The sequence below is a fragment of the Prunus mume genome, linkage group LG3 (assembly GCF_029339155.1).
Source record: "Prunus mume cultivar Tortuosa linkage group LG3, ASM2933915v1, whole genome shotgun sequence".
Lineage (NCBI taxonomy): Eukaryota > Viridiplantae > Streptophyta > Magnoliopsida > Rosales > Rosaceae > Prunus > Prunus mume.
Window position 1 is genome coordinate 8,124,581 of NC_142700.1, and position 22,449 is coordinate 8,147,029.

General features: G+C 36.3%; 4 protein-coding genes across 5 annotated transcripts; 2 read left to right on the forward strand and 2 right to left on the reverse strand.

Annotated features, from left to right (window-relative positions):
* Positions 1-54: 54 nt before the first annotated feature.
* On the reverse strand, positions 55-1,940 carry LOC103325485 (ribosomal protein L7/L12 domain-containing protein). The gene is made up of 2 exons (XM_008227658.2): positions 1,812-1,940; positions 55-1,083 (listed from the first exon to the last, which is right to left on the reverse strand). Exon 2 carries the CDS (start codon positions 969-971, stop codon positions 327-329), a length of 645 nt encoding a protein of 214 aa, XP_008225880.2. The 5' UTR covers positions 972-1,083; positions 1,812-1,940; the 3' UTR covers positions 55-326.
* A 99-nt stretch (positions 1,941-2,039) lies between these two features.
* URED (urease accessory protein D) lies at positions 2,040-5,639 on the forward strand. Of its 2 annotated transcripts, XM_089048287.1 has the most exons (10): positions 2,065-2,190; positions 2,334-2,399; positions 2,552-2,626; positions 2,760-2,804; positions 2,965-3,032; positions 3,102-3,198; positions 3,575-3,657; positions 3,802-3,970; positions 4,395-4,574; positions 4,732-5,639. In XM_089048287.1, exons 1-9 carry the CDS (start codon positions 2,089-2,091, stop codon positions 4,506-4,508), a joined length of 819 nt encoding a protein of 272 aa, XP_088904413.1. In that variant the 5' UTR covers positions 2,065-2,088; the 3' UTR covers positions 4,509-4,574; positions 4,732-5,639. The 2 variants fall into 2 exon arrangements, with proteins under 2 accessions (XP_008225881.1, XP_088904413.1); XM_008227659.3 differs by having other exon boundaries at positions 2,040-2,190; positions 2,965-3,198.
* LOC103325488 (UDP-N-acetylglucosamine diphosphorylase 1) lies at positions 5,437-12,621 on the reverse strand. The gene is made up of 15 exons (XM_008227661.3): positions 12,189-12,621; positions 11,889-11,943; positions 11,663-11,814; positions 10,124-10,163; positions 9,849-9,941; positions 9,497-9,609; positions 9,330-9,404; positions 8,815-8,854; positions 8,613-8,695; positions 8,180-8,257; positions 7,791-7,934; positions 7,518-7,585; positions 6,599-6,713; positions 6,336-6,492; positions 5,437-5,753 (listed from the first exon to the last, which is right to left on the reverse strand). Exons 1-15 carry the CDS (start codon positions 12,336-12,338, stop codon positions 5,656-5,658), a joined length of 1,461 nt encoding a protein of 486 aa, XP_008225883.2. The 5' UTR covers positions 12,339-12,621; the 3' UTR covers positions 5,437-5,655.
* Positions 12,622-15,658: 3,037 nt separating this feature from the next.
* Positions 15,659-22,088, forward strand: LOC103325489 (phenylalanyl-tRNA synthetase class IIc family protein). Its single transcript, XM_089048288.1, is given in 11 exon segments — positions 15,659-15,953; positions 16,793-16,983; positions 18,504-18,710; positions 18,805-18,823; positions 18,826-18,921; positions 19,155-19,231; positions 20,086-20,265; positions 20,430-20,474; positions 20,956-21,060; positions 21,559-21,672; positions 21,758-22,088. Coding segments are annotated over 11 exon segments (1,296 nt in total). The 5' UTR covers positions 15,659-15,742; the 3' UTR covers positions 21,809-22,088.
* The last annotated feature ends 361 nt before the right edge of the window (positions 22,089-22,449 follow it).

Sequence of the window (22,449 nt, forward strand, 5' to 3'; positions counted from 1 at the left end):
AAGGACCTGCTCTGTACAAAATTACAACACACTATGAAGATATGACATAAAACATACTCAAAAACTTCCCCCTTCAATTATGTAAAGCCTTCCATGTCGATGACCCATTCTTAATCAAAATCTCACCTTTACCGGCTTAGATATCAATACAAAAAGAAATCAATCATCAGAAAATATCTCAACTTCAAAACAATTGGAAAATCTGAGATGTGTTTTATATGGATTGCTAAAATTTCAGAAAAGCTGGTGACCTGGTGTTCCGCAAGAAACATTAACTAATCTCACAACCTCTCAAAGTGGAGTACATATGGATCGTCGTAATGATTTCATTCAAGAACAACTTTTGCCCCAACAACTTTGAGCTTCTCTATTAGTTGCTCTCCTTCTTCCTTTGATAATCCTTTCTTTAGCACAGATGGTGCCTTCTCCACTAAATCCTTTGCTTCCTTGAGGCCTAAGTCAGTGAAGCTCCTTACCTCCTTGATCAGTTTTATTTTAGAAGCTGCCTCAAATGACTCCAATTTTAATTCAAAGACAGTCTTTTCTGGTTTCTTCTCCTCCTTAGCTGCTGCTGGTCCCTTCATTGCCAATCCTAATCCAGCAGCTCCTGGCTTCATGACTCCAACAATTGGTGGTTCCTTCATTCCCTTTTTTCTCATCATAATGGAACCCAGCTCAGCAACTTCGGCCAGTGTGAGTGATGATATTTCATCTACGAGCCTAAAAACACGATCAGTTGGAGGACTGCGATGCTCTGTTGGATCAAATGTTGCTGGATCGTAATCAGCAGGTAGTCTCCTTTGGTCAATCTCCACTTCTTCCTCCTCTTCCTCTTCTTTCCTTGCAGGTTGACTAAAGTTTTGACAAAACCCATTTAAGCTACCAGGATTCAGTGCTGCGAGGGGAGAAATAAAGGGTCTTCTGCAAAACCCATTAGGCAAATGCTGCCTTAATCTTAAGACCAAGCTCATTTTTTCAAGGTTGCCACAAGAGTCCGTTCTCTAACAAGTGGGAATCGACCTAAGAGGAACACATTTCGCCACTCACTTTAGCAATTATTTGAGGCTGGAATCCACACACAACCTGTTTGATGCATTTTTGTAGTTAATTTGAAGGCATTTTAGTGCTAAACGATTGAAGTTTGACAGAATCGAAGAGTGGATATCTAAAAAATAAAATGAAAAGATTACTACGCTAACAAAACGAAAGCTTGACTAAATACACTCTTTGAAATAAATAAATAAAACTAGCATTCCTCAACTATCAGTTCGTTTCCTATCAAAATACATTATCGATCTCAAGTGAGGTCATTCCTCAACCATCAAATCATTTTATATTTATATCAAAAGAAATTATCAAATCATTAAAATTGAAGAAAAAAAATGTTTGGTTTCTGACTTCTGAGAGTAGGGGGCGAAATTTTGAATCCCAGAATCCCGTCATTTGGATTCTGAGATAGAAAACGCTTCAGCTTTGTGTTTTTCTGGTATCTTTTAATAACAAGATTGAGACTTTGTCTTCAACTAAGCCTCGTCTTCAGCAATCAAAAACAGAATAGACAGGAAGCAAGGGATCATTTGAAGTTTCCGTTGAAATTTTCTGATCCCATTTTCTGAGCAATGAAACAGAAGGTAAAGAAAACTAATAAACAAAGAAGAGCCCACTTCGGAGCTCGATGTAAACTCCATTAAAAATAGACACTTTGATATTAAAACACAAAAGCAACCATTTCTGATTCACACGTCCAAAATAAAACATTATAGATTGTATATAACATAAAATATATACACAGAGAAAGAGAGAGAGAGTACCTTGGAGAAGACGAGTATGAATTCTGAGCTGGTGATAGCTGAGTTAGAACCCTAGAGACTGGAGCGACTGAGGAAGAGGAGGTTTTGTTTTGGGTTTTTTAAAAGAAAAAAATCCTAAAAATAACGAGGAAAAAAAAGTTTGAACCCGGATAAAGATAACGGGTTAAAACCGATACGTCGGACCCGACCCAATTTTTTGACACGTGCTCCCCATTTGGCCTCGCTTGTATAATACTATACAGCTCTAGAGAGAGAGAGAGAGAGAGAGAGAGGAGAGATGGAAAAACAGGGAAGGGTGGTGGTTGATAAAGTGGGAGGAAGGTCAACAGTGACAAGATGCTTCTCAAAGTATCCTCTCAAGTTTATAATTCCCAGAAAGGTCTCATTTTTGGCTTTGTTCATATTTTCTCTTTTGGCAATCTTAGCTCACATATCATATCATATGGACATGTGGGTACCTGTGTTTTGTTGACAATAATATGAATTGATCAGTTTGGGATGCTAATTATGATTTTTCCTCAGGTGGGTTCCTCTGAAACTGATGCTGTTTGGGTTTACACCCTCACCTATGGTGGTGGCATTGTCTCTGTATGTGCTCTCCTTGTCTTGTTCTTTTTCCCTTTTCCCATCTATTGTGTATATTTTTGCTTTGTTTATGATTGTTTATTTGCTTGTGGGTTGTAATCTGTTTTTTTTTTGTTTTTGGGGGTTAATTTATTTAACTTTGTTCTATTGTTTAGGGAGATTCTATTTCATGTGAATTTACCATTGGAGATGGTTGCACCACTGTCTTAACAACCCAAGCTTCCACTAAGGTTACTTACAGAAAATATATTTCATTCTCAGATTTAATAATATCCCCTTTTTCCCATTAGATGGTTTGGAGAATTGGCTTCATTGAAATGCCTTGTGTCTAGATTTCTTAAGTCGATTTATGTTCTTGCGTAGATCTACAAGTCTCTGGGATCAAAGTGCTGTGAGCAAGTCTTGGAGGTAACAATCTCACCTAACCAAACATAGAGCAATTTAATGCCGCACATTTTCGGGACGTTATCAATATACATTTATTCTAATTATGTGTTCTGATTAGTTAATGCTTCTGTCAATGGCTACATTACCTGTGAATCTTGGAAATCACATTTCTATACAGTAGGCAAGAGTTGGGAGCGATGCTCTTTTGGCTGTCATTCCAGATCCGGTGACATGTTTCTCCACAGCAAGGTACTCTCAGAAACAAGTCTTTAGGATAGCCTCTAACTCAAGTTTGGTCATTGTTGATTGGATTACCAGTGGGCGTCATGAAAGTGGAGAAAAATGGGATTTTGATCTTTATAAGAGTGCCAACCACATATTTATAGAAGATGATGAGCCTTTGTTTCTTGACATGGTAATCATTTTCTTTTTATTTCATTTTGTATTTGTTGCCGTCTAAAGAGGCTAATGCTTAGTTCTAAGTGGTGGTACTTCTACCGATAAGTTTTTTTTTTCACCAGAGGGAATTTGGTAACTACTTGACTATATTTTGGATTGGTTATATGTTATCAACCTAGTAAAACTTTAATCACCTGAATATACCCATTGACATAATATAACTCTCTCTCTCTCTCTATACATATATATGTATATGTATGTATTTCCTGTTCCTTTTTTATTAGAAATAAACTTTGTTTTTATGCTTGCACTAAAATTCTGTGAAATGAGCTTGCATGTCGAAATCCTGTTGTCTTCCCTTGCTCTTCTACTCAGATGGTTCAGTGTTACAGGTGCACCTGGAGCGTGGAAGTATTTCTTCGATTGCAGAACGCATGCAGGACTACCAAGTCATTGCAATGGTTGTACTCTTGGGGTGAGTACTTCATTATGCATAGATCCTTTGCATCTTCTCGTGTACCGTTATTGAATTTAATCACTGACATTCATTACTTTACTTGTTAGGATGTACAGAATTAACGGAATAAATCAATGTTAACTTGTGGCTGCTTCATTGTAGGCCAAGGATCAAGCACATTCAAAACCTAGTTCAAGAAAACGTGAAGAGGATGATGTCTGAGCAATTACACATTCCTTCCACTGCCTCTGGTCGCCAATTAAAACCAAATTCTGCTAATCGCTTCACCAAACCAAGCTTTATTGCTTCTTCAAGTGTTTTTGGTCCTAAGGTATATTGATCAGGTCATGCTGCTAAGTGCCTGTTAATCTTCTGGTGTTAAACCAAGGCTTGCCAAATGTTCTTTATCCTTGAATGAGAGCTGTAGAAGCTCTTAATAAACTAATTTTGCAAGTAGTTATGACTTTTCCATTAAATCATTAAACCTTCCTGTCAATACCACTGACCACCTCAGTAACTTGTGAAATCCCGTTTATGAGCTCTGTTTCCTGTTAACCTCTAATTGCATGTATAAACTTGATCAATCTTAGTCACAATCTCTACTTGTATTAATTCATGTAAAGGTAGATTTGATATGTGATTTTGATTGATGAAATTTGACTTCTACATTTCATTTTTCCTCAATATGTCTAATCATTATTATTGCACGGCACGACTCATTATTAATGCACGCCAACGGTTCTTTATGTCTTCAGGGAATTGGGGTGGTTGTTCGTATAGCTGCCACAACAACTGAATCAGTTTACGAGTTCCTGCAGCATCAATTGGCGGGCATGGAGCCGCTACTTGGGGTATCACCATATCATTGAACCTGCATGGAGAATGTTTATTCTAATGATAGAAACTGATACTATGGCCTAAGCTGTGGATTTATTGTAAGTGCATGATGCCTTCCATTCCAAAAGTGCTTTGCATAATTAGTTACAGTCATTGTTGGCTGATGTATTTGATATATGATCTAACTATAGTCATTATCTCATGTTATTGGCCCTTTTTTTCTTAATGCTTGGTGTCATTCGTGTTACTTCTCAGGTTCCCACACTACAGCCTTATGTGACTTCTCATTTTCTCTGGCAATTTGTGGAACTTTTCTGCCCGGAGCCTGAAACCCCTTCTTGCTTTTTTTTGTTCTTTTTCCTTCTGGGGTTGCAATGGAGCATTGTGGTTTGTGTTTGTCTTGTGACTGGGATGCTCTCTGATATGCTTGTATTGGCTGGAAACTTATTTTACTACTTTGAGTGGGACAACAAAATAAAAGATTTAATGTTTTGTATATAGAGAATCACACTTTGACAGTAGCTTTGAAGTGAGGTCAGTATTTATAGTTAATTTCACCGTTTCCTTGGTCCTCATAAAATCCTTTTTTCTACCTTCATCCCCCATTCTCCTACATAGTTTCCCCTTCGTCTATGACAAAATTGTAAAAACTAAAAATCTAAAATGAAAGTATTAGTAGCCATGCCCTTAGTTTTCATCTTATTGGATATATTGTATCATTATTTGTAGTCGCACACCCAGTACAGAAATAAGAATCGAAGTATGTCATTGTGATGAACAGTTCAACCATGGTTTTGACAAACTTCCAACACAAGTTCCAAATCTGATACGAGGTTGTTTTACGACTTATTTTTGTTATTTTGATTGAAAGATCAAGAAACAGAACTGAAAACGAATAACACTCACAAAACAGGGAGGAGAAGCATCAATGGGCTCATAATTAATCAAGGAGGACAATAATTGCCAAAGAAGAAAATTGCAAAACATATATTGATAGAATTGGATCATAATCAAATTGTCCCAAGACCTTCATTTTATATTTATACAACGCAAATCACCCACTAAACTTATCACAACACCTCAAAGAGAGAGGGACCTAACTCACTCTAGTTTCCGGTAAAATACAGCCGCACAAATTAAGAAAAAATAAAATAAAAAAGAAACGTTTCTTTCAACTCATTAAAATGTAATCTCACAAGGGGCGTGGAAGGTTCTTCCGCGGCATATAGCTTCTAGGTTTTCTCCAACATAAGAACAAAGAGGTGACACCTCTACACCTGAGAATTTGATCAACATAAATTATGTCAGAGAACTGAGAATTACATTAAGAGCACAAAGACTAGAAATGGGCCAAAAAGATAAATGCAGGAAAACGAAAGTTTTATTCTTCTAAATATTTTCATTCACATAGTACAACTGTTCACTTTTCACATGTTTTTTAAAATAGAGATATGAACTTCACCACTACTATTTTAACCTTGATGTTTAAGATCCATATTCAGGAGAAATTCTTGGGTGAGGCCGCCCTATTGGGCTGCTCTCTGACAATGTTGTGGGGCCTGCATTGAGGCTCCACACCATTGTCAGAGAGCTGCCAAGACTTTCTCCAGGGAAATTGACACAGTACAGTCATATCTACATTAATGTAAATTGAGGGTCTATGGTAGTCACACTAGACCCTGCCCATCGATTTTCCAAAGGTAGAATTTTACTGTCAGTTAACAGACCAGAGTATGAGACCTCCTATTCAGGACTCCAGGTCAAAATCATGCACAATCATCCATTTTCTTTGGTTTTATTTCCTTCCCCTCCTTTATGCACATACTAGCATGTGAATGAAAACAAAGTGCATGAATTACCAGTTGCATATAAAGGCACTGAATGCGTTAAGAATCCACCAGCGGCAACTACCCAACGAGTGTGAAGTCGGAGAACAAGAAGCCGAGCGCTATCTGGGGTGTCAAAATTTGACCCGTTTGCATTCTTTACTGGTGCAAACTCTTCTTCACGCAATACCTTAATATTTGGCAAACAAATGCAACCCTTAGCACCACAAAGTCAGGAAAGGAAAGTATTGGTGTTAGTGTAAAAAAAAAGAGGGGAGAGGGGAAAATGAAGTCACCTCAAAAAGTGCAGTTGAAGGTGCATATGGAAACGCATCAAATATGAACTGCTCTAGTTTTAATCCCATTGTATGTCCATGGATAGAAGGAATTTTCTTCTCAGCAAGATGGTAACTGCATTCACAACAGCATGTTTGCAACAATATCATTAGAATAACTATGGATGAGAAACTCCAAATGCAAGGTGCTAATGATGTATAAACTAAAAAACAAAAAGTAAAACTTAACATCTGCATTTTACTTTGTAACGACACCATGTGGCATGTACTTAGACAAAAGCTAGCTCAAGTTGAAAGAGAGAAAGTAGATATTTAGAAGCTAGCTTAGGTCCTCTCCTTGCATAATTTACAGAAGTCCATGGAACCTCTGCCATACAGAACAGAGCCATGACAGTAATCTCAACAATATGGTTTACTTATCTTATCCATTTCTAACAAGCTAGACATGATTATCACTATTGGTATAATCATTGTTAATTTGAAGCGGAAAATCAGAAAAGGAAAAGCTCAGACAAGAAAGCTAATAATCCATTGCTGTGTCACAGATATGTTACAAGATATGCAAAACAATACGACAATATGACAAAAATAAAAGATTAGCAGATACAGGGATAAGACAATAAAGAAATATATAGTTAAATATTAATTGTTTATTTTTTCTTTAACATTTGAAACTAGCACTCAGATCTCGCTTTTATAGAAACAATTCCAAACAACCCATTTTTTTCTAGAAACAATTACCCTCACCCCTTTGTTCTTGAAAAAGAAAACACAAAATAACCCCTCCTGTATCCCTTGCATTCCATCATGTATCAATGTAGTCAACTAGATACGAATTCAAAGTATCTGATGCATTTTGAGACATACTGTGGATCAAGAAAGAGAACCAAAAACAAAAAACAGAGAGAGAGAGACTAACATGCTGTCCTTCTCAAGGCCATTTGCCACTTGGTTTAGAAAGTCCAGAGTAAACATGTGCAAGCACACCTGGAAAACACAATGTGTCAAGAGTTACTGAAGCATAATTTAAAAAGAACCAAACGTCATAATTGAAATATTAACCTAAAAGGACATGACAACTGAAAGTACAATAACAATGGTCTCTAGCTTCAACCTATCCATGTCAATGTTTTGGGGAAAGAAAAATTCAACAAATAAATAAAAATTGACAGGTTAAAGTTGTAGACATTACATTACTCCAACAAAAACGAAGACGTCCAGTTTCTTGGTTGATTGCAGAAGCCAGAGATGAATCCATCTCACTGTATTCTACCACAGTAAGAGGTCCACCTTTTCCTCGACGTACAAACACGCCAACCTTTTCTTGTGGGTATGCCTGTAACCCAAAACCCAAGTAACTTGAAATGTAAGAGCAAATGCTTGTGTGTGTGTGTGTCAGAGAAAGAAAGAAAGAGAGAGTAAGCAAGTTAAATTCTTAAGAGGGAACCTTTGGATTCAAATGGATTATATAAAGCAATGAAAGATATATTTCAATCCAAATCAGTTATTTTCTCAAGTTTAAAATTTAATGATGGAAATAATTGAGGTTCTAATAGGGTTTCATGCATGCATATTAGTTACCTTACGTACAACTTTTGCAGCAGCCGAAACACCTTTGTCAATGAAATAACCCAAGAAAGTTGGATCAGCTACACGAACCTGCTTTCAAGAACCTAATCACTATGCCTCTAAAATAAGAAAATTTTCCAATACTTCAATAAACAAAAGAATAATTTAACACTCCAGTTGAATTAAAATTTCAAATTCTAAAAGTAAAAGGAAAAGCAGAGGAAATTGTATCTCTCCAATATGTAAGTTTGGTTCCTTCTACCGAACTTTCCACTATGCATCACCTATTTTCAGTTGATATTTTTGGTGGGCCTGAGAGGACAATGAAAATGACAATTTTCTTCCTCGACCAACTCAATATTGGAAGAAAAGGAATCTTGGTTCTCCCCTTCTTTTTTCCCTTCTGGCAAAGCAAACACATTATTCAGAGAGAGAGAAATCTCACCAGTGCATTGTCAACTCCATAGCAATCCACATACTTAATTCCTCTCGTAGCCATATCTTCTAATAATCTTGAAGATTTTAAAGCTGATAAAAAGAATATATGAGTCCACTAATGAATATTTTCTCGATAGTTAAGGAAAATTGATGAAATTAAGCTAGGCAGTAGTAATAGACATGTTGGGCCAAATATTATAGAAACATACCTGAATATACTCCTCCATTACCATCCGGAGCCTTAGCTACCTGGCTTAAAAAAATAAACTAATGTTAATCAAAGCCATTTCTAATGGGTGGCAGTAAACTACTATCTTTATAGACTAGTGAATATAGAGTAATATAAGAAACATTAGGTACCCTTAATAACAAATTTTCAGAATTGAATGTTTGAACTATATATATATAGATCCCATGTTTCACTACCTTGGTCCTTTCACAATTGCCATTTTCCTTTTCTTAATGTTTTTTTTAAGGAAAGTAGAGTTCTGTATTCAGACTCATATACACTTTAGCCCATGACCTAAGTAATTTCACATATCAAAAGTGGCATTTTTAAATAATACAACCCTTTAAGCTCTGCGTACTTATCCTTAACTTGTAAAACAATAAATTATCCTTTGGCTAAAGCTCTACTGCAAGTCAGAGATTATGCAAAGCCTTAAAAAGGGGTTCAAACAAAAAGAAATTTCTGAATAAGATCAAGTACAAATAGAAACCATACCCCGTATGGAGTTTCCATAATAAATCTACCATCCTTAGAGACACAAGGTATGGTGCCTTGCTGAAAGAAGGTGACCTGCATCAAGGAAGTGCGAAGTAAGCAAAATCATCCCAGAACTAAAGCCTTATTCACAAAGTTTAAGAAAAAATAATCTGAAAACTTCTTACCTGGTCAGCTTCAAGACCAAAGTATTTATGACTTTCAAAAAATTTCCGTGTGGCTTCATCAGTAAATGGACTGGTCATAATATACCAATGTATTTGCAGTGCAGCAGTAGAACCTGAATAATACAGTAATTAGTACAAAATTTCAAATCACTTATGGTCATACAGAACCTCTTGCAATGAACCATAAAAATGCCTGCTCAGCTGCTAGTAGCCTTGTCATACAAAAGAACTGGCTCAAATTTCAGCTTCACCAAGACTTAAAAGTTTATCTGTAGTGGGAGGCTACCTTGATTTACAGCCTAGCCTCTGGACTGGAAAGAGAGGAAGGGAAAAGACAAGAAATAAACCATACCCTCAGTTGTAGCTTGAGCAGCTAGTCGCTGAACACACAAAATCCGCTCTGCTTGGAGTTGAAAGAGCGACTTTCCAGATGGAAGCCCAATGTCTATAAAAAAGTAAAATAAGATAACCCCTTTGGGTAAAACTAAACATAAAGGTATGACTTTATAGAGAGAAAGGGAGGAGGAGGAAAAAGGAGGGGGGGGGGGAGAGAGAGAGAGAGAGGTTGATACAGAAAATGCTTCAACATCAGGTGAAGAATGAAAAAAAGGAAGGGTTACTACTCACTGAAACATCCCTTCGGATCTGAACTTCCGAGCCGAGTTCCCTGTGAAATCAACCAAGCTCACACTTGAGAATATGCCGGATAGTTGACCAAAAAGAAAAAGAGAATATGCTGGATATCTTAATAAGGTATTGAGAAAATGTGCAGAAGCAATCCAAGCCCGAAGGATTGCATCAAATATATTTTTTGCTTTGTTGCTAAACCCACAAACAGTTTGGAGGACCAATCCACATAAATTTATACGCCTCAAACCAGAAGCATGATCAAACAGGTATTCTATACAAGGGGGATTAAGGGGAATCTTCCCATTTTTGTGAATGTTTACCTATGCATGGATGTATAACTTATTACCTACCCATAATCCATGGTATATATAAGTTCTGTTCACAATCAATCAAAAGTAACTTGTTTGAATACCTAAAATAACCTAATACAATTTTTCATAAATATTTCTGGATTTTAAGTAGTAAAAAAGTTTCAAAACAATAAAAAGCAAAACTCTGCAACAGTAAGGAAAGGCCTATTCCTTTGGTATGTGCTGAAGTATTATATGTTTAATCAATTCAATCCTAAACAAAATTTCTACTGGTTTGCATTACCACAATTAGTATTATCCAGAGAATTATGAAGCTTGAGTAGTTTACTATCTCTATGACTTGTCCACACAACTTTCAAAATGTGATTGTCTGAGTCAGGAAGCTGACAAAGATGGGCCCCTGAAATGATCTTCATATGCTTTGAAAGCATTTACAGAAGTATCGACAAATATGGGCCCCTGTTTTTTATTGTTAATGAACAGTTCTGTTTCTAATATAAAAAAATAAAGATATGGAACCCAAACATGTTTACATTTCACATCTGGTGATGCTCAAGCAGACAGGATTACTCCATTATCATGTTCCAATTGTTACTAGAGAATGATCTACAGTGTAGAACATTTTCCCTTTGCATAATACATCCCCTCATCCCCAAGAAAAAAGAATAAAGAAGTTTGGAATCCTATAAAGCAACTTTGTTGTAATTAAATGCTTACTCAAGGGACAAACCAAATTGCATGCTTTTCCTATCACCAAGTGCCATTAACAATTGTCCCAAATGGACATTAAGAAAAAGAACATAACTACCAGAGAGAGAGAGAGAGTATTTGTAGAGAAATCCATAATTCCATAAAGTACATGATCGCAAAATAATAGTTAGAGAGAGAAGGAGAGGGTGATTAAGTCCATTATAAACTTATAAAGTTCGCTTTATGCATTATTAATAAGTGACCTAACCCTATCTATTATCAAGTTGTCTTCATGTACACATAACCCCAAAAAAGCAACACCATACCAAAAGTTACAGTTTTAGGAGGGGAGAGAGACTGAGAGAGGTTGCAAATGTAACAGCCGACTAAAACAGGATTATTAAACTAATAATTATCTTTTGATGTAGTGTAAAGTTGAACAATAAGCAAAAGCGAGGAGTACTAAGCAAAGCCACGTTAGGCAAACATAACTTAAAAGTTACAAAACAAAACATAATTGAAAATAGGACCTTACCTGTCCACCAGATAAAAGTAGCACAGCCAACTTTCCCTCATAGATGGCTTTCAATCCCATCTTCCACCATCTCTCTCTATCCTCAAGCGTTCGCTCCTCCACCGACGACACACTACTCTCCGGCACCGGCTCAATCGCCGCCGTTGGTAGCCCTTCAAAACAAACCAAAATCCATCAGAACTACACTATAATTATAATGCGTGCGTGTATATACCAAGATACTAACCGTGAGATCGAAGCGAACAGCGTATGATCCGATCGATTCTCGAAAGATCCAAACTCTACACAAAACATAAACCTCAATTGCATCAATCTCATGATTCACAAGCAAAATTAACCATGCAATCAATTCGTTATATAAGAATTCAAATATAAAAAATTTATGAAAATTCAGCTGAATTATCGTGATTGGTTCCGAGTTGGATTGCCAAGCTCTGTTCAAGAATCTTAACTCCACTGTTTGGTTCCCAAGAAAACTGAAAACCAAAAACAGAGAAAAGAGAGATCTAAAGGGAATTGAAATGACCTCGATTTCCTTGACGAGAAGCTGACGTTCGTCGGGAGAGAGCTCGTCCCAGAGCGCAAAGGCGTCTTCTTGGCCGTAATCCTTGAGCCGCTCCAGCAAAGCCTGAGGCGGCGGTGGCGCGGACGACACGTCGTTCAGTGGCTCCCTCATTTTCTCTCTCCAAAATTCTGAATCTCTCTCTATCTCTCTCTGGAAAAATGGCGAGATCTCTCTGAGCTTATAGACAGAGGAGCATCCACAAGACAGACAGCTAACAGTAGCAGTGGCGAGGAAGACAAGAATCAATTATCAGTGTAACCACCTCCTATAAATGACGCAAGTGCCCTCGATCAGGGAAGTACCGGGTGGGGCCAGGGCCCATGGGTACTTTAGACTCTGTCGATTTGGGTAGCGGGCGTGGGTTGCGGGGTCCCGCTAGGTTATGTTTGCTCTTCTGTTGGAAAGATTGGACGAGGATGAGCTTAGACATGAAGCTTCAACCACCTGTTTGGCCGCTCTGCCGATTTTGCCCTTCCTCATTGAGCGGGTGGGGCCCGGTTATGATCCGAGCCCATCGGAAATGGGTCGGTCTAAAAAACAAAAATTAAAATAAACATTTATATTATAAGAAATAAAATTTTAAAAAAAAGGATGAATAGAATGAGATTTGAGATTTGAGATTTGAGATTTGTTTAAAGGATGGTTGGAAAAAAAAAAAAGTTTTTGATATCCAATGAATGTGCATGATGATGGATGGATTGTAATTTTTGCCCATAGATATTAAATTAGGGGCACAACAAGACATAGGTCTCAAAGGCAAGTTGGATCCAATCTCATCTAGTGTGTGTATGTGTGTGTTTTTTACTTTTCTTTTAATTTCTAACTTGTGCAAAGTGTCTTTGACTCTATCTCAAGTCTAAAGTGAATCAAAATTATGAGCCTTGTTGACTAGAGAATTTAGCATTACCATCCACCTATAGACTATGAGTTGCTTTAAGCTGCCCAAAGTTTATTTTAGAAGTTGCTTACCAAACTTTGCAAACTTTGCCTAATTTTGGTGGAAAAATTGGGGCTACACAAAAGATTTCATTGGCTAAAAAGGCAGGTGAATGAATGGGAAATGGGAAATGGAACGGAAGCATTTCATCATGCATTGTTTGTCAAACAAGGGTGGAGAATTTTTCACAACCCCCACTCTTTATAATAAGATTTTCACACCATATTTTTTTCATCAAATTTTGTTTCCAAAATGATACGGAATGTAATTCGTCACTTATTTAACTCACATTAAAATTTATTTATTTGGCGAATAAATTTACTAAAATACATTTGTGTCTCTAATACTATTGTATAAACATCTAAACTAACAAATGCGAGTTAGGCCAGTTGAACAGATCAGTGAGTTCGCCCCCTCAACAAGACCATATACCACCAAATCATTATTGGGGTGGGCAATCCCCTAGTGAATATCTTTTCTCTTTTCTTTTTTGTTTTTGTATTTTGCCAACTTTTGGTTTGACTTTTAAAAACTATACAAGTATATCATTTACCTAAGCCATTGAGAACATTAGAAAGAAAACAAAAAGAAGACATGATATGATATTAAGTAGGATCATCTCCATCTCAATGGCCCATGATTTGAGCCACATGCAAATTTACAATCATCTACTACTAATTCAAACCGTAGATATACTTTTCAACCCCAAAAGAAAATGAAAATAGAAATGATTATGTTTTTTTGTTTGGGGTATTCTCATTATCTAATCATACGTAATAATATATAATATACTAAATTACTAGTAATAATAAACAAACATGGCAATGATAGTTTTGCTAATTTTGTGTCCCATGCAGGTCACTAGGTGGTTGGGAAAAATACACTTTACTGAACATCAATGCCCAATCAACCTGTCCTCAAAGTTATTTTATTAATGTCGTATAATTTTTCTTTTAAGCCAGAGGAGAGTTGATTAAATCATTGTTTTTTAATTGGTTGGACCAGGTTCTTCTTCCTAATGGTTTTTATACGCAATGAAATAAAATGACATCATACCAAATTTCAATCAAGGACATGAGCCTAATCCAATCTAATCTCAACTTTATTCTTTTTTTATATATTGAAAATGAAGCGTCATTCAACAATAACAAGGATCAATGCATCTATGTGGTCTCGTTAAAATCTTACCATGGAACTCTAGTCGGGAAAAATCCAATCAAGAAAAAAGAGTACCACCGCATCCCCTGAACAAAACCAAAATTACCTCAACTATATTCATTAAAGTCAAGAAAAGCATATGCCCTTCTTCAAGTGGATATATTTTGTTTTGCAACTACATAAATGGAACTTTAATTCACAAGATTCTAAAATTTCACTGGCACTTTAGACTTGACAATAGGCTTTTTTATTGGACTCTGAAAGCGATCAATAGGTTAAATGTCTATTTATTATTTAGTCTTCAAAAGTAAGCTGCTTTAGGACCACGCAGGATATTAACGATGCCTAATCCGCTCCATTGTCTCAATAATGCGTATGAGGTCAGCATGAGAATCAGCATGAGAATCTCTTAATTGGTACTTTAACTATATGAGCTATAGTAAGGGGCCAGCCTACTAGTCTTCAAATCGATCTTGGCTTGGGGATGCGTGAGGGATGTTGTTTTCCAACCAAACCAAGAAAGCGTACTAGGAGAAAAACTATCATGTATCCATATTGGTTTCATGCAACGGATGTAGGAAAGTTGTTCTCGTATATTAGAGTAGTTGATGCATTAGCTTAGCAGGGGGTTTCGCTTTTGGTTTGAGGAATGTCCTCAATGATTCATGGAGCGTCTTAATCACAACTTTTGTGTGGTTGCTTTTTTTTCTTAATTAATGAAATTCGTATTCACTTATTTTTTTTAAAAAAATTTGCTATAATTCTAGCCTATAGTAAAAGATGAATTACATAATGGTTTCTATCAAATTATTAGGGTAACAAAATTTTGAGGTCTTACAAAAAAACAAAGAATTTTTTAGGTAAAAAAGTCACATAGGTATACAAAAGATACATTTGCCTCGTACCTTAAAGTTGCTCTAAGAAGAGAAAGTATGAGTTATGTAGCATGAAATTCCTTTGAGTATAATTGACACATTTTATTTATAACAATTTTGATAGAGAGTGGCATACTATCTATACATCATGTATTATAATGTGGCCAATTAAAAATTGTCACAGACTCGTGGTTTTATGTTCGAATCATCATTTTCCCTAAATATCACTTGTATTAAAGAAAATAACGATTTCTCACTTACAGCAATGAATCAAATTTGTGCAACCATGATAATATTTGACCAAGAAAAAAGACCATAATAATATGGATGGCCCTTAGGCCCACTATGATATTGGGCATTTTCAGTTCTACTACTGTTAGTTTTATATTTTGGGCCAATCAAACCCAAACGCCCCAAATCAGGGAGAAAATTTGTTGCAAAAAGAAAAGAGAAAAGAGAACCAGAGAACCAGAGAAAAGAAAAGCCCCAAATCATCGATAAGACTAGAGAGACTGCCACGCACAGCACTTTCAGTCTCAACGAGAATGGCAACGGCCTTCTCATTTGCGCAGACCATTCTCTTCTCCAAGACCTCACTCTCTATCCGCACAAATGGCCTAAGAAGCTTCTCTTTTTGCCTACCTTTCTCTTCTTCATCAGCTGCATCTCTTTCGCCTGATAAGCTTCAAAGCAAGAAATGGAGACAGCCAGTGGCTTCAGTGTTGGAACTTGGTGGCGTCAAGATTGCTAAAGATGGTAACTTTGACCATTTCCCAAATACGGGTTGCTCTTAGTTTTGAGCTTTTTGCTGTTATGTTGTGCTGGGTATGCTGTGGTAGTAAGATTTTTGTACTTGGCTTGCATTTCCACAACCTTAGTTGGCCCAAAGCTGTTACTTTATTTGTTCAATATTTTGTGGCATTCTGCAAACTTGTGATATATGAGATGGTTTAATGTATTTTAGAACCTGGGTCAGTTCATGTTTTATTGTCATTCATTAACTGCTGCACTGTACTTTGCTATGTAATTTAGTTGGTTGAAAAGTTTTGCATTTTGTTTCGTATACTCTTTTGGGTATTGGGTGAAATCAAGGGTCATGCTCTGGGAGCTTTGAAGCTCTTTTATTGATTAGATGTACGAAATTGGGTACTGGTTTCGGAGGATGTATTAACATCACTGAATTGCTTAGCGTGGGGAAAAGAAACCAACAACACTGAATTGTTAAATCATAGAACGCAAACCTGAAAATTTTATTGTCGTTCTGGTCTTCATTGTGTGGACAGAGTTCCTTATTTTGGTTTCTTCACTTGCCTAAGTGATGGAATTTTTTTTGCAAAGTTGTTTGTGATACAACTTCTTAGAAAGTTGCATCTCACTTCCATCATTGCATTCTGGTATTGAACTGTTCTTGGTTTGGCACATTTCGACGTCCATATCTCTTTGACGGTGTAAGCCCTACAACCATCTTGAAGCATGCTAGAATTCTCATATGTTGCTTCCTTACTGTATCAGATATATATGGAATTGGAAAACTGCAGACCTGCTTTTCTGAAAAATTGTTAGTGGCTTAATATGTTTGGATTATGGGTTTGTAGATGTGTTGAGGGATGACCCCACAAACAATGTTCCGGATACCATTTTTGCAAAGCTTGGAATGCAACTCCACAGAAGAGATCAGCACCCAATTGGGATTTTGAAGAATGCTATATACGAGTATTTCGACACCAATTACTCAAATCAGTTCGATAAGTTTGATAATCTTTGTCCAATTGTGTCTGTGAAAGAGGTATGACCTTGAATTTGTTAAATTGTGGGTCATGAAATACCCAATTATGATGAATATGACTTGTTCACAGTTTCCAGAAATATCTATTTATGTGTCAAATTGTTGATGCATTTTTTATACTTTTCAAGCCTATGTTGCGTAGATCTTTATCTCCAGTTTGTTCTAGTATTTGTGCCTGTGCGACAAATCAGTTGAGGCATTCCTAGTAAAGGAAAAATAATAATACAGTGGCGGCACTGCATCCACACCCGTACATAGATTTTCAAATAGAGACAGGCACACAAATGACCCATTTGTGGGTGTGATATTTAAGCAACTCCATTCATTATCTTCTGTTATTGGTAAAGGATTTGGGTTCCACTGTCTCATGGGCTTCATTTTGGATATTAGCTGTATAGAAATCATCATGGGCAATGACTTCTGCTCGGCTTTTTCCTTTTCTAGAAAATGTTTTTTTTTTAAAATGTATATCACCAATTTGTAATTTCATTAGTGATGCTAATAATTTCCTGGCAAATTATTTGTTGGGAGCCAGACATGGTGAGCCAACATCCTTTCAAACAAGTTTCCCTTGTGGAATAAACTATGAATGTATGTAAATGCATGCTTTTTGGGTTACTGAATACCATAGCCATGCTGTTTACCCTCCATCTCCTTGAGGCATTGATTATGCGATGATAATGAGAATCAATCATACCAACCATTGAGTTTTTCATTGCTGTGCACCCACTTTAGAGTAATGTTTGCCACTAAATTTCGTTTACTAGCTTAGTTTTATTACAAACTTGATCCTGGATTATGTGTAAACAATCTGTCAATTGCCCCAGTAATAGGAGACATCGTTAAAAGGGAAACCTTCATTTTTTTACTAAATACCAAAAAATGGACTCTCTCTCTCTCTCTCTCTCTCTCTATATATATATATATATATGTGTGTGTGTGTGTGTGTGTGTGTGTGTGTATTAGTTGCTAAGGGCTTCACAATTATATTTTAGCATTTCCAGAGTGTGACATGATTTTAGGTGCATTCACATGGTAAGTTGATTAACTGTTATATTCAGCATTTTGGATGTGTGTGTGTGAGAGGATTAGTTGCTAAGAGCATCACAATTATATTTTAGCATTTCCAGAGTGTGACATGATTTTAGATGCATTCACATGGTAAGTTGATTAACTGTTATATTCAGCATTTTGGATAATATCAACATCATATCATGTTGAATGAGTAATTATTTTTCCAGGTATCATCACCCTAGGTCACTGAGCTAGGAAGCCAACTGAAACGCATGGCCGGCCAAACAAACCCAACACAAACATGCACCAAATGATGGAAAAAAATAATATTTAGCATTCATGTTTACTGTGTTTGATTCCAGATTGTTAACCTCATTAAATAAGTTTTGAATTTTTGATAAAATCAGGGCTGTAGATGTGTGTTGTTGCGATGCTCTTTTATCCTTGTAAAATTCTAAGAACCTTGTGACTTCTTGACAATGACTCTATGTTTTCATTTCTTTCAGAATTTTGACGATGTATTGGTTCCTGCTGATCATGTTAGTCGAAGTTATAATGACACATATTATGTGGACGCTCAAACAGTTTTGAGGTGTCATACAAGCGCTCATCAAGCAGAACTACTGAGAAGAGGACATACTCATTTCCTTGTAACAGGAGATGTTTACCGTAGGGATTCCATTGACTCAACTCATTACCCTGTGTTCCATCAGGTTTCCCATCTCTAGTGCTTACAATAAGACTTCTATGATGATTAGCTTCTTTTAATCATGCCTTATCTGATGGAATTGTTTCCTGCCTGTATAGATGGAAGGTGTGCGTGTCTTTCTCCATCTGATTGGGAGGCATCTGGCACAGATGGCACAACTTATGTTGCTGGGGATTTAAAGAAATGTCTTGAGGGTTTGGCACGCCACTTATTTGGTAAATTAACAGTGACAGTTATCTTGAACCATTGTACTCATTATCTCATAGACATAGCTGTGATTTGGGTATGCCATTTGAGTGTTTTACTATCCAAAAATTAGGCATCAAGGATGTGGAGTTTTATTTGGTTCGAAAATTCTTCAAGTGTTTTCTTAGTACTTTTTTTTGGTTATTTGTCGTGTGCTACAGTTGTTTTGGAACCTCTAAATTGATTCAATTGAAACTTTCAGGTGCTGTGGAGATGCGCTGGGTTGATACATATTTCCCATTTACCAACCCATCATTTGAACTTGAGATCTTTTTTCAGGTATTCTGATCATTTTGAGAAGGAAAAAAACATGATGTGTTTGTTTTTGGATTGTGGATTTGCCGACATGCTATTTCTAAATATATATGTACATATGTAGATACTTAATTTTGGAACTCTGCTTCTCTCTGTCTCTCTCTCTTGTTGTGTCTTGTTGTGTTCCATGGACAGATAACTGAAATTTATACATTATGCAGAAGCATGTCTTATTTCCTTAAACAAGTAACAACTTACAAGAATGGTACTTACACAAGGTGATAGCAACTCATGATAGTATTAGTTGCCTGTATAAGTAAGTTCTCTTATCTGCTGGCTATGATATCTAGGAATGCTAGTGTGGTCTTCAACAATTTGGTGATGAAGCTAGTGAACTTGATGCCTGTCCTAAATTACCCTTGAGACGCGTTAAATGCATGAAGATGAAAAAGTATAAAACTTATAAGAAAAGATATCTTAGACTCTTGTCCAAATGTACCTTCCACTGAATATGGTGAAGATTATCCATGAAATCTCTCACATTGTGTGTGTTTTTTTCAGTCTGTCAAATTCTAGTTGGTTCCGGATCCTTTGAGATTTCTTTCTATTCTGTCTGTTTCTATTGTCATTGCTACTATTCATGTTCAACTAGTGCTTTTTTTACTGGACACCGTTTGATAATCAAATCGCATATTGAACTTGTGGCCGTTGATATAAATGTTGCCAGTTAATAAGTTGTGCTTATTAAATGTTTAGGCAAGTTTTTTTTCTTCATTTTTTGAAAACCCTGGTCTTTTTGTCTTTTGAGCTACTGCATGCGCGTGTGAATTTTTTAGCATTAAATCAACTTTATCAGCTAATGTTGTATACAATACCAGGAAAAGTGGTTGGAGGTTTTAGGTTGTGGGGTGACAGAACAAGAAATATTAAGGAGAAGTGGCAAAACAGACAATGTTGCTTGGGCTTTTGGACTAGGGTTGGAACGGCTGGCAATGGTTTTATTTGACATCCCTGATATTCGGCTTTTCTGGTCAAATGATGAGAGGTTCACCTCCCAGGTGGTTCCTGAATCTGTTAATCATGATTTTGTTCCTATCATTTTCACATATATTCCTTTTGTTCAAATTCAAGTCTTGAAAAGTGAAATAATAGTGTTAAGAATCGATGATAGTTCTGTAATCCAGTAAGACCTAATTATCTAGTTTTGGATTTTTGGTTATAGTTTTCAAGTGGCCAGCTGGGAGTCAAATTCAAGCCATTTTCAAAGGTATTGTTGCAACACAGAGAGAGAGAGAGAGGAAATTAACATCTTTTTGTGGTGCAAGTGTGTGCATGTCCTCTAGTGGCGCTTGAAATTTTGGATTTAAAGATTTTCATATAGGTTTCTGATTTTTTTGGTCGCTTATTATTATGTGCAAGACAAATTTTAGTTAGAGCTTTGATCTCTCTGTGTTTGTGTGTAAAGGAACTGGTGCTATAGCTTGTGGCGTCCTTTTGTTATGTCTGGTTCATTTCTATGCAATTCTTGCATTAAATCAAAAGATAGAAAGGAAAATTTAAACCATGAAAAGAGAAAGAATGAAGTTGTGATCTCACAGCAGTTAATATGTGATTGGAAGTTTTTGATTCTCTTTATAAAACAGCTTCTTAAGATTTTGTTATTTATGAGTTTAACTACTGATTTTCAGGATAGATTACTGCTTCCAAACATTTCTTATAAAGCTACTTTTTTCCCCTTTTCTTTTCAGTATCCTCCTTGTTACAAAGATGTTAGTTTTTGGATCAATGAAGCTTTCACGGAAAACAATTTATGTGAAGTTGTTAGAGAAGTTGCTGGAGATCTTGCTGAAGAGGTATGTCTTGTTTTCACTTTTATAAATTTTCTGGAGGTGTAGACGTTTTTTTTGTTTTTGTTTTTGTTTTTTTTGTTTTTGATGAACAGACGTTAAAAGTTATTGATTGAAGGGATACATTGATGTTTATCAGAAATGATAAGAAGCTCTTATTTGACGTATTTCAGTGTAGTTAATTTTCTGAAATGATATCCGTGCTGAAGTCGATTAAGGTTGGAAGATACAAAGTACGATTTATTAACTATCAACTTTGTTCATGGATATCTTACTCCAAGAAACTAAATTTGTTCTTGTGGAATAATCCTGACACTTAAATTTTTGGTAATCCAAGTTTGGAAGTTTTACTTTACAGTACTTGGAAATATCTCTTCTATGATTGCCACTGCGGAACCAATATATTTGTATTTCTTTCAAGTTTGTTCATCAAATATTTTGCAATCCATCCATATTGGAAGTCTTAATATCCAGTTTACCGAAATATCTCTCCATGATTGCCAGGTGCAATTGATAGACAATTTCACAAACAAGAAAGGAATGACCAGTCACTGTTACAGGATTGCATATCGATCGATGGAACGCTCACTCACTGATGAAGAAATCAATAAGTTGCAGGTAACTCATGAAAAGAGGATACAATCCTTTCTTTCCTTCATAGCAGCACTCGTAACCTCCAAAACTGTTTCAATTTCTTATGCAGTGGAATGTAAGAGAGTTGGTGCAGAGCAAGTTGAACGTCGTGCTAAGATGAGAGGTCCCGCTGCAGTAGCCTATTTTGGCAGCTCGAACTGTAAATTTTTTATGTAATTTATAGGTGTTAAATTTTTGCCTACACAACAGAATTGTTCCTTTTTTTTTCGTTCTATTTTTTAAATTTTTCTAGGTGTGAATACAGTTTTAAGCCCGCCTTGACAAGAGAGAGAGAGAGAGAGAGAGATCAACCCTCCAAGGATTCATGGGGGAGACTCTGGAAACTAAAAATAAAAAAGGTTTTTAGTGAAAAAAAAACAAAACAAAGTTGGTAGACTAAAGCGATTTGGGCAGCAAACAAACACTACTTTTTCACAAGTCTTGATTGGTTTCACAAGTCCTTCATGTGATTATATCACATCTGTTTTCCTTAGCGGCGCACAACAAAAAGCCTATTAGTATGTTACAGGCCGTGACATGATGAACTTCATGCAAACTCAGATGCAAATACGGACAATTCAACACCACAGACATTGATGGGTTGAAATTTCCTTGCTTTCTATGTATGCTAATGGGCTTCGTATAATCCAAATGCGAAACATTAGCATTTGAGAAGTTGCATGAGTATTGATTTACCAAGCCTATGGTGCTCATATCAAATTCAGAAGAAATGTGTGACCTGACCTGTAAAATATTTTGTTT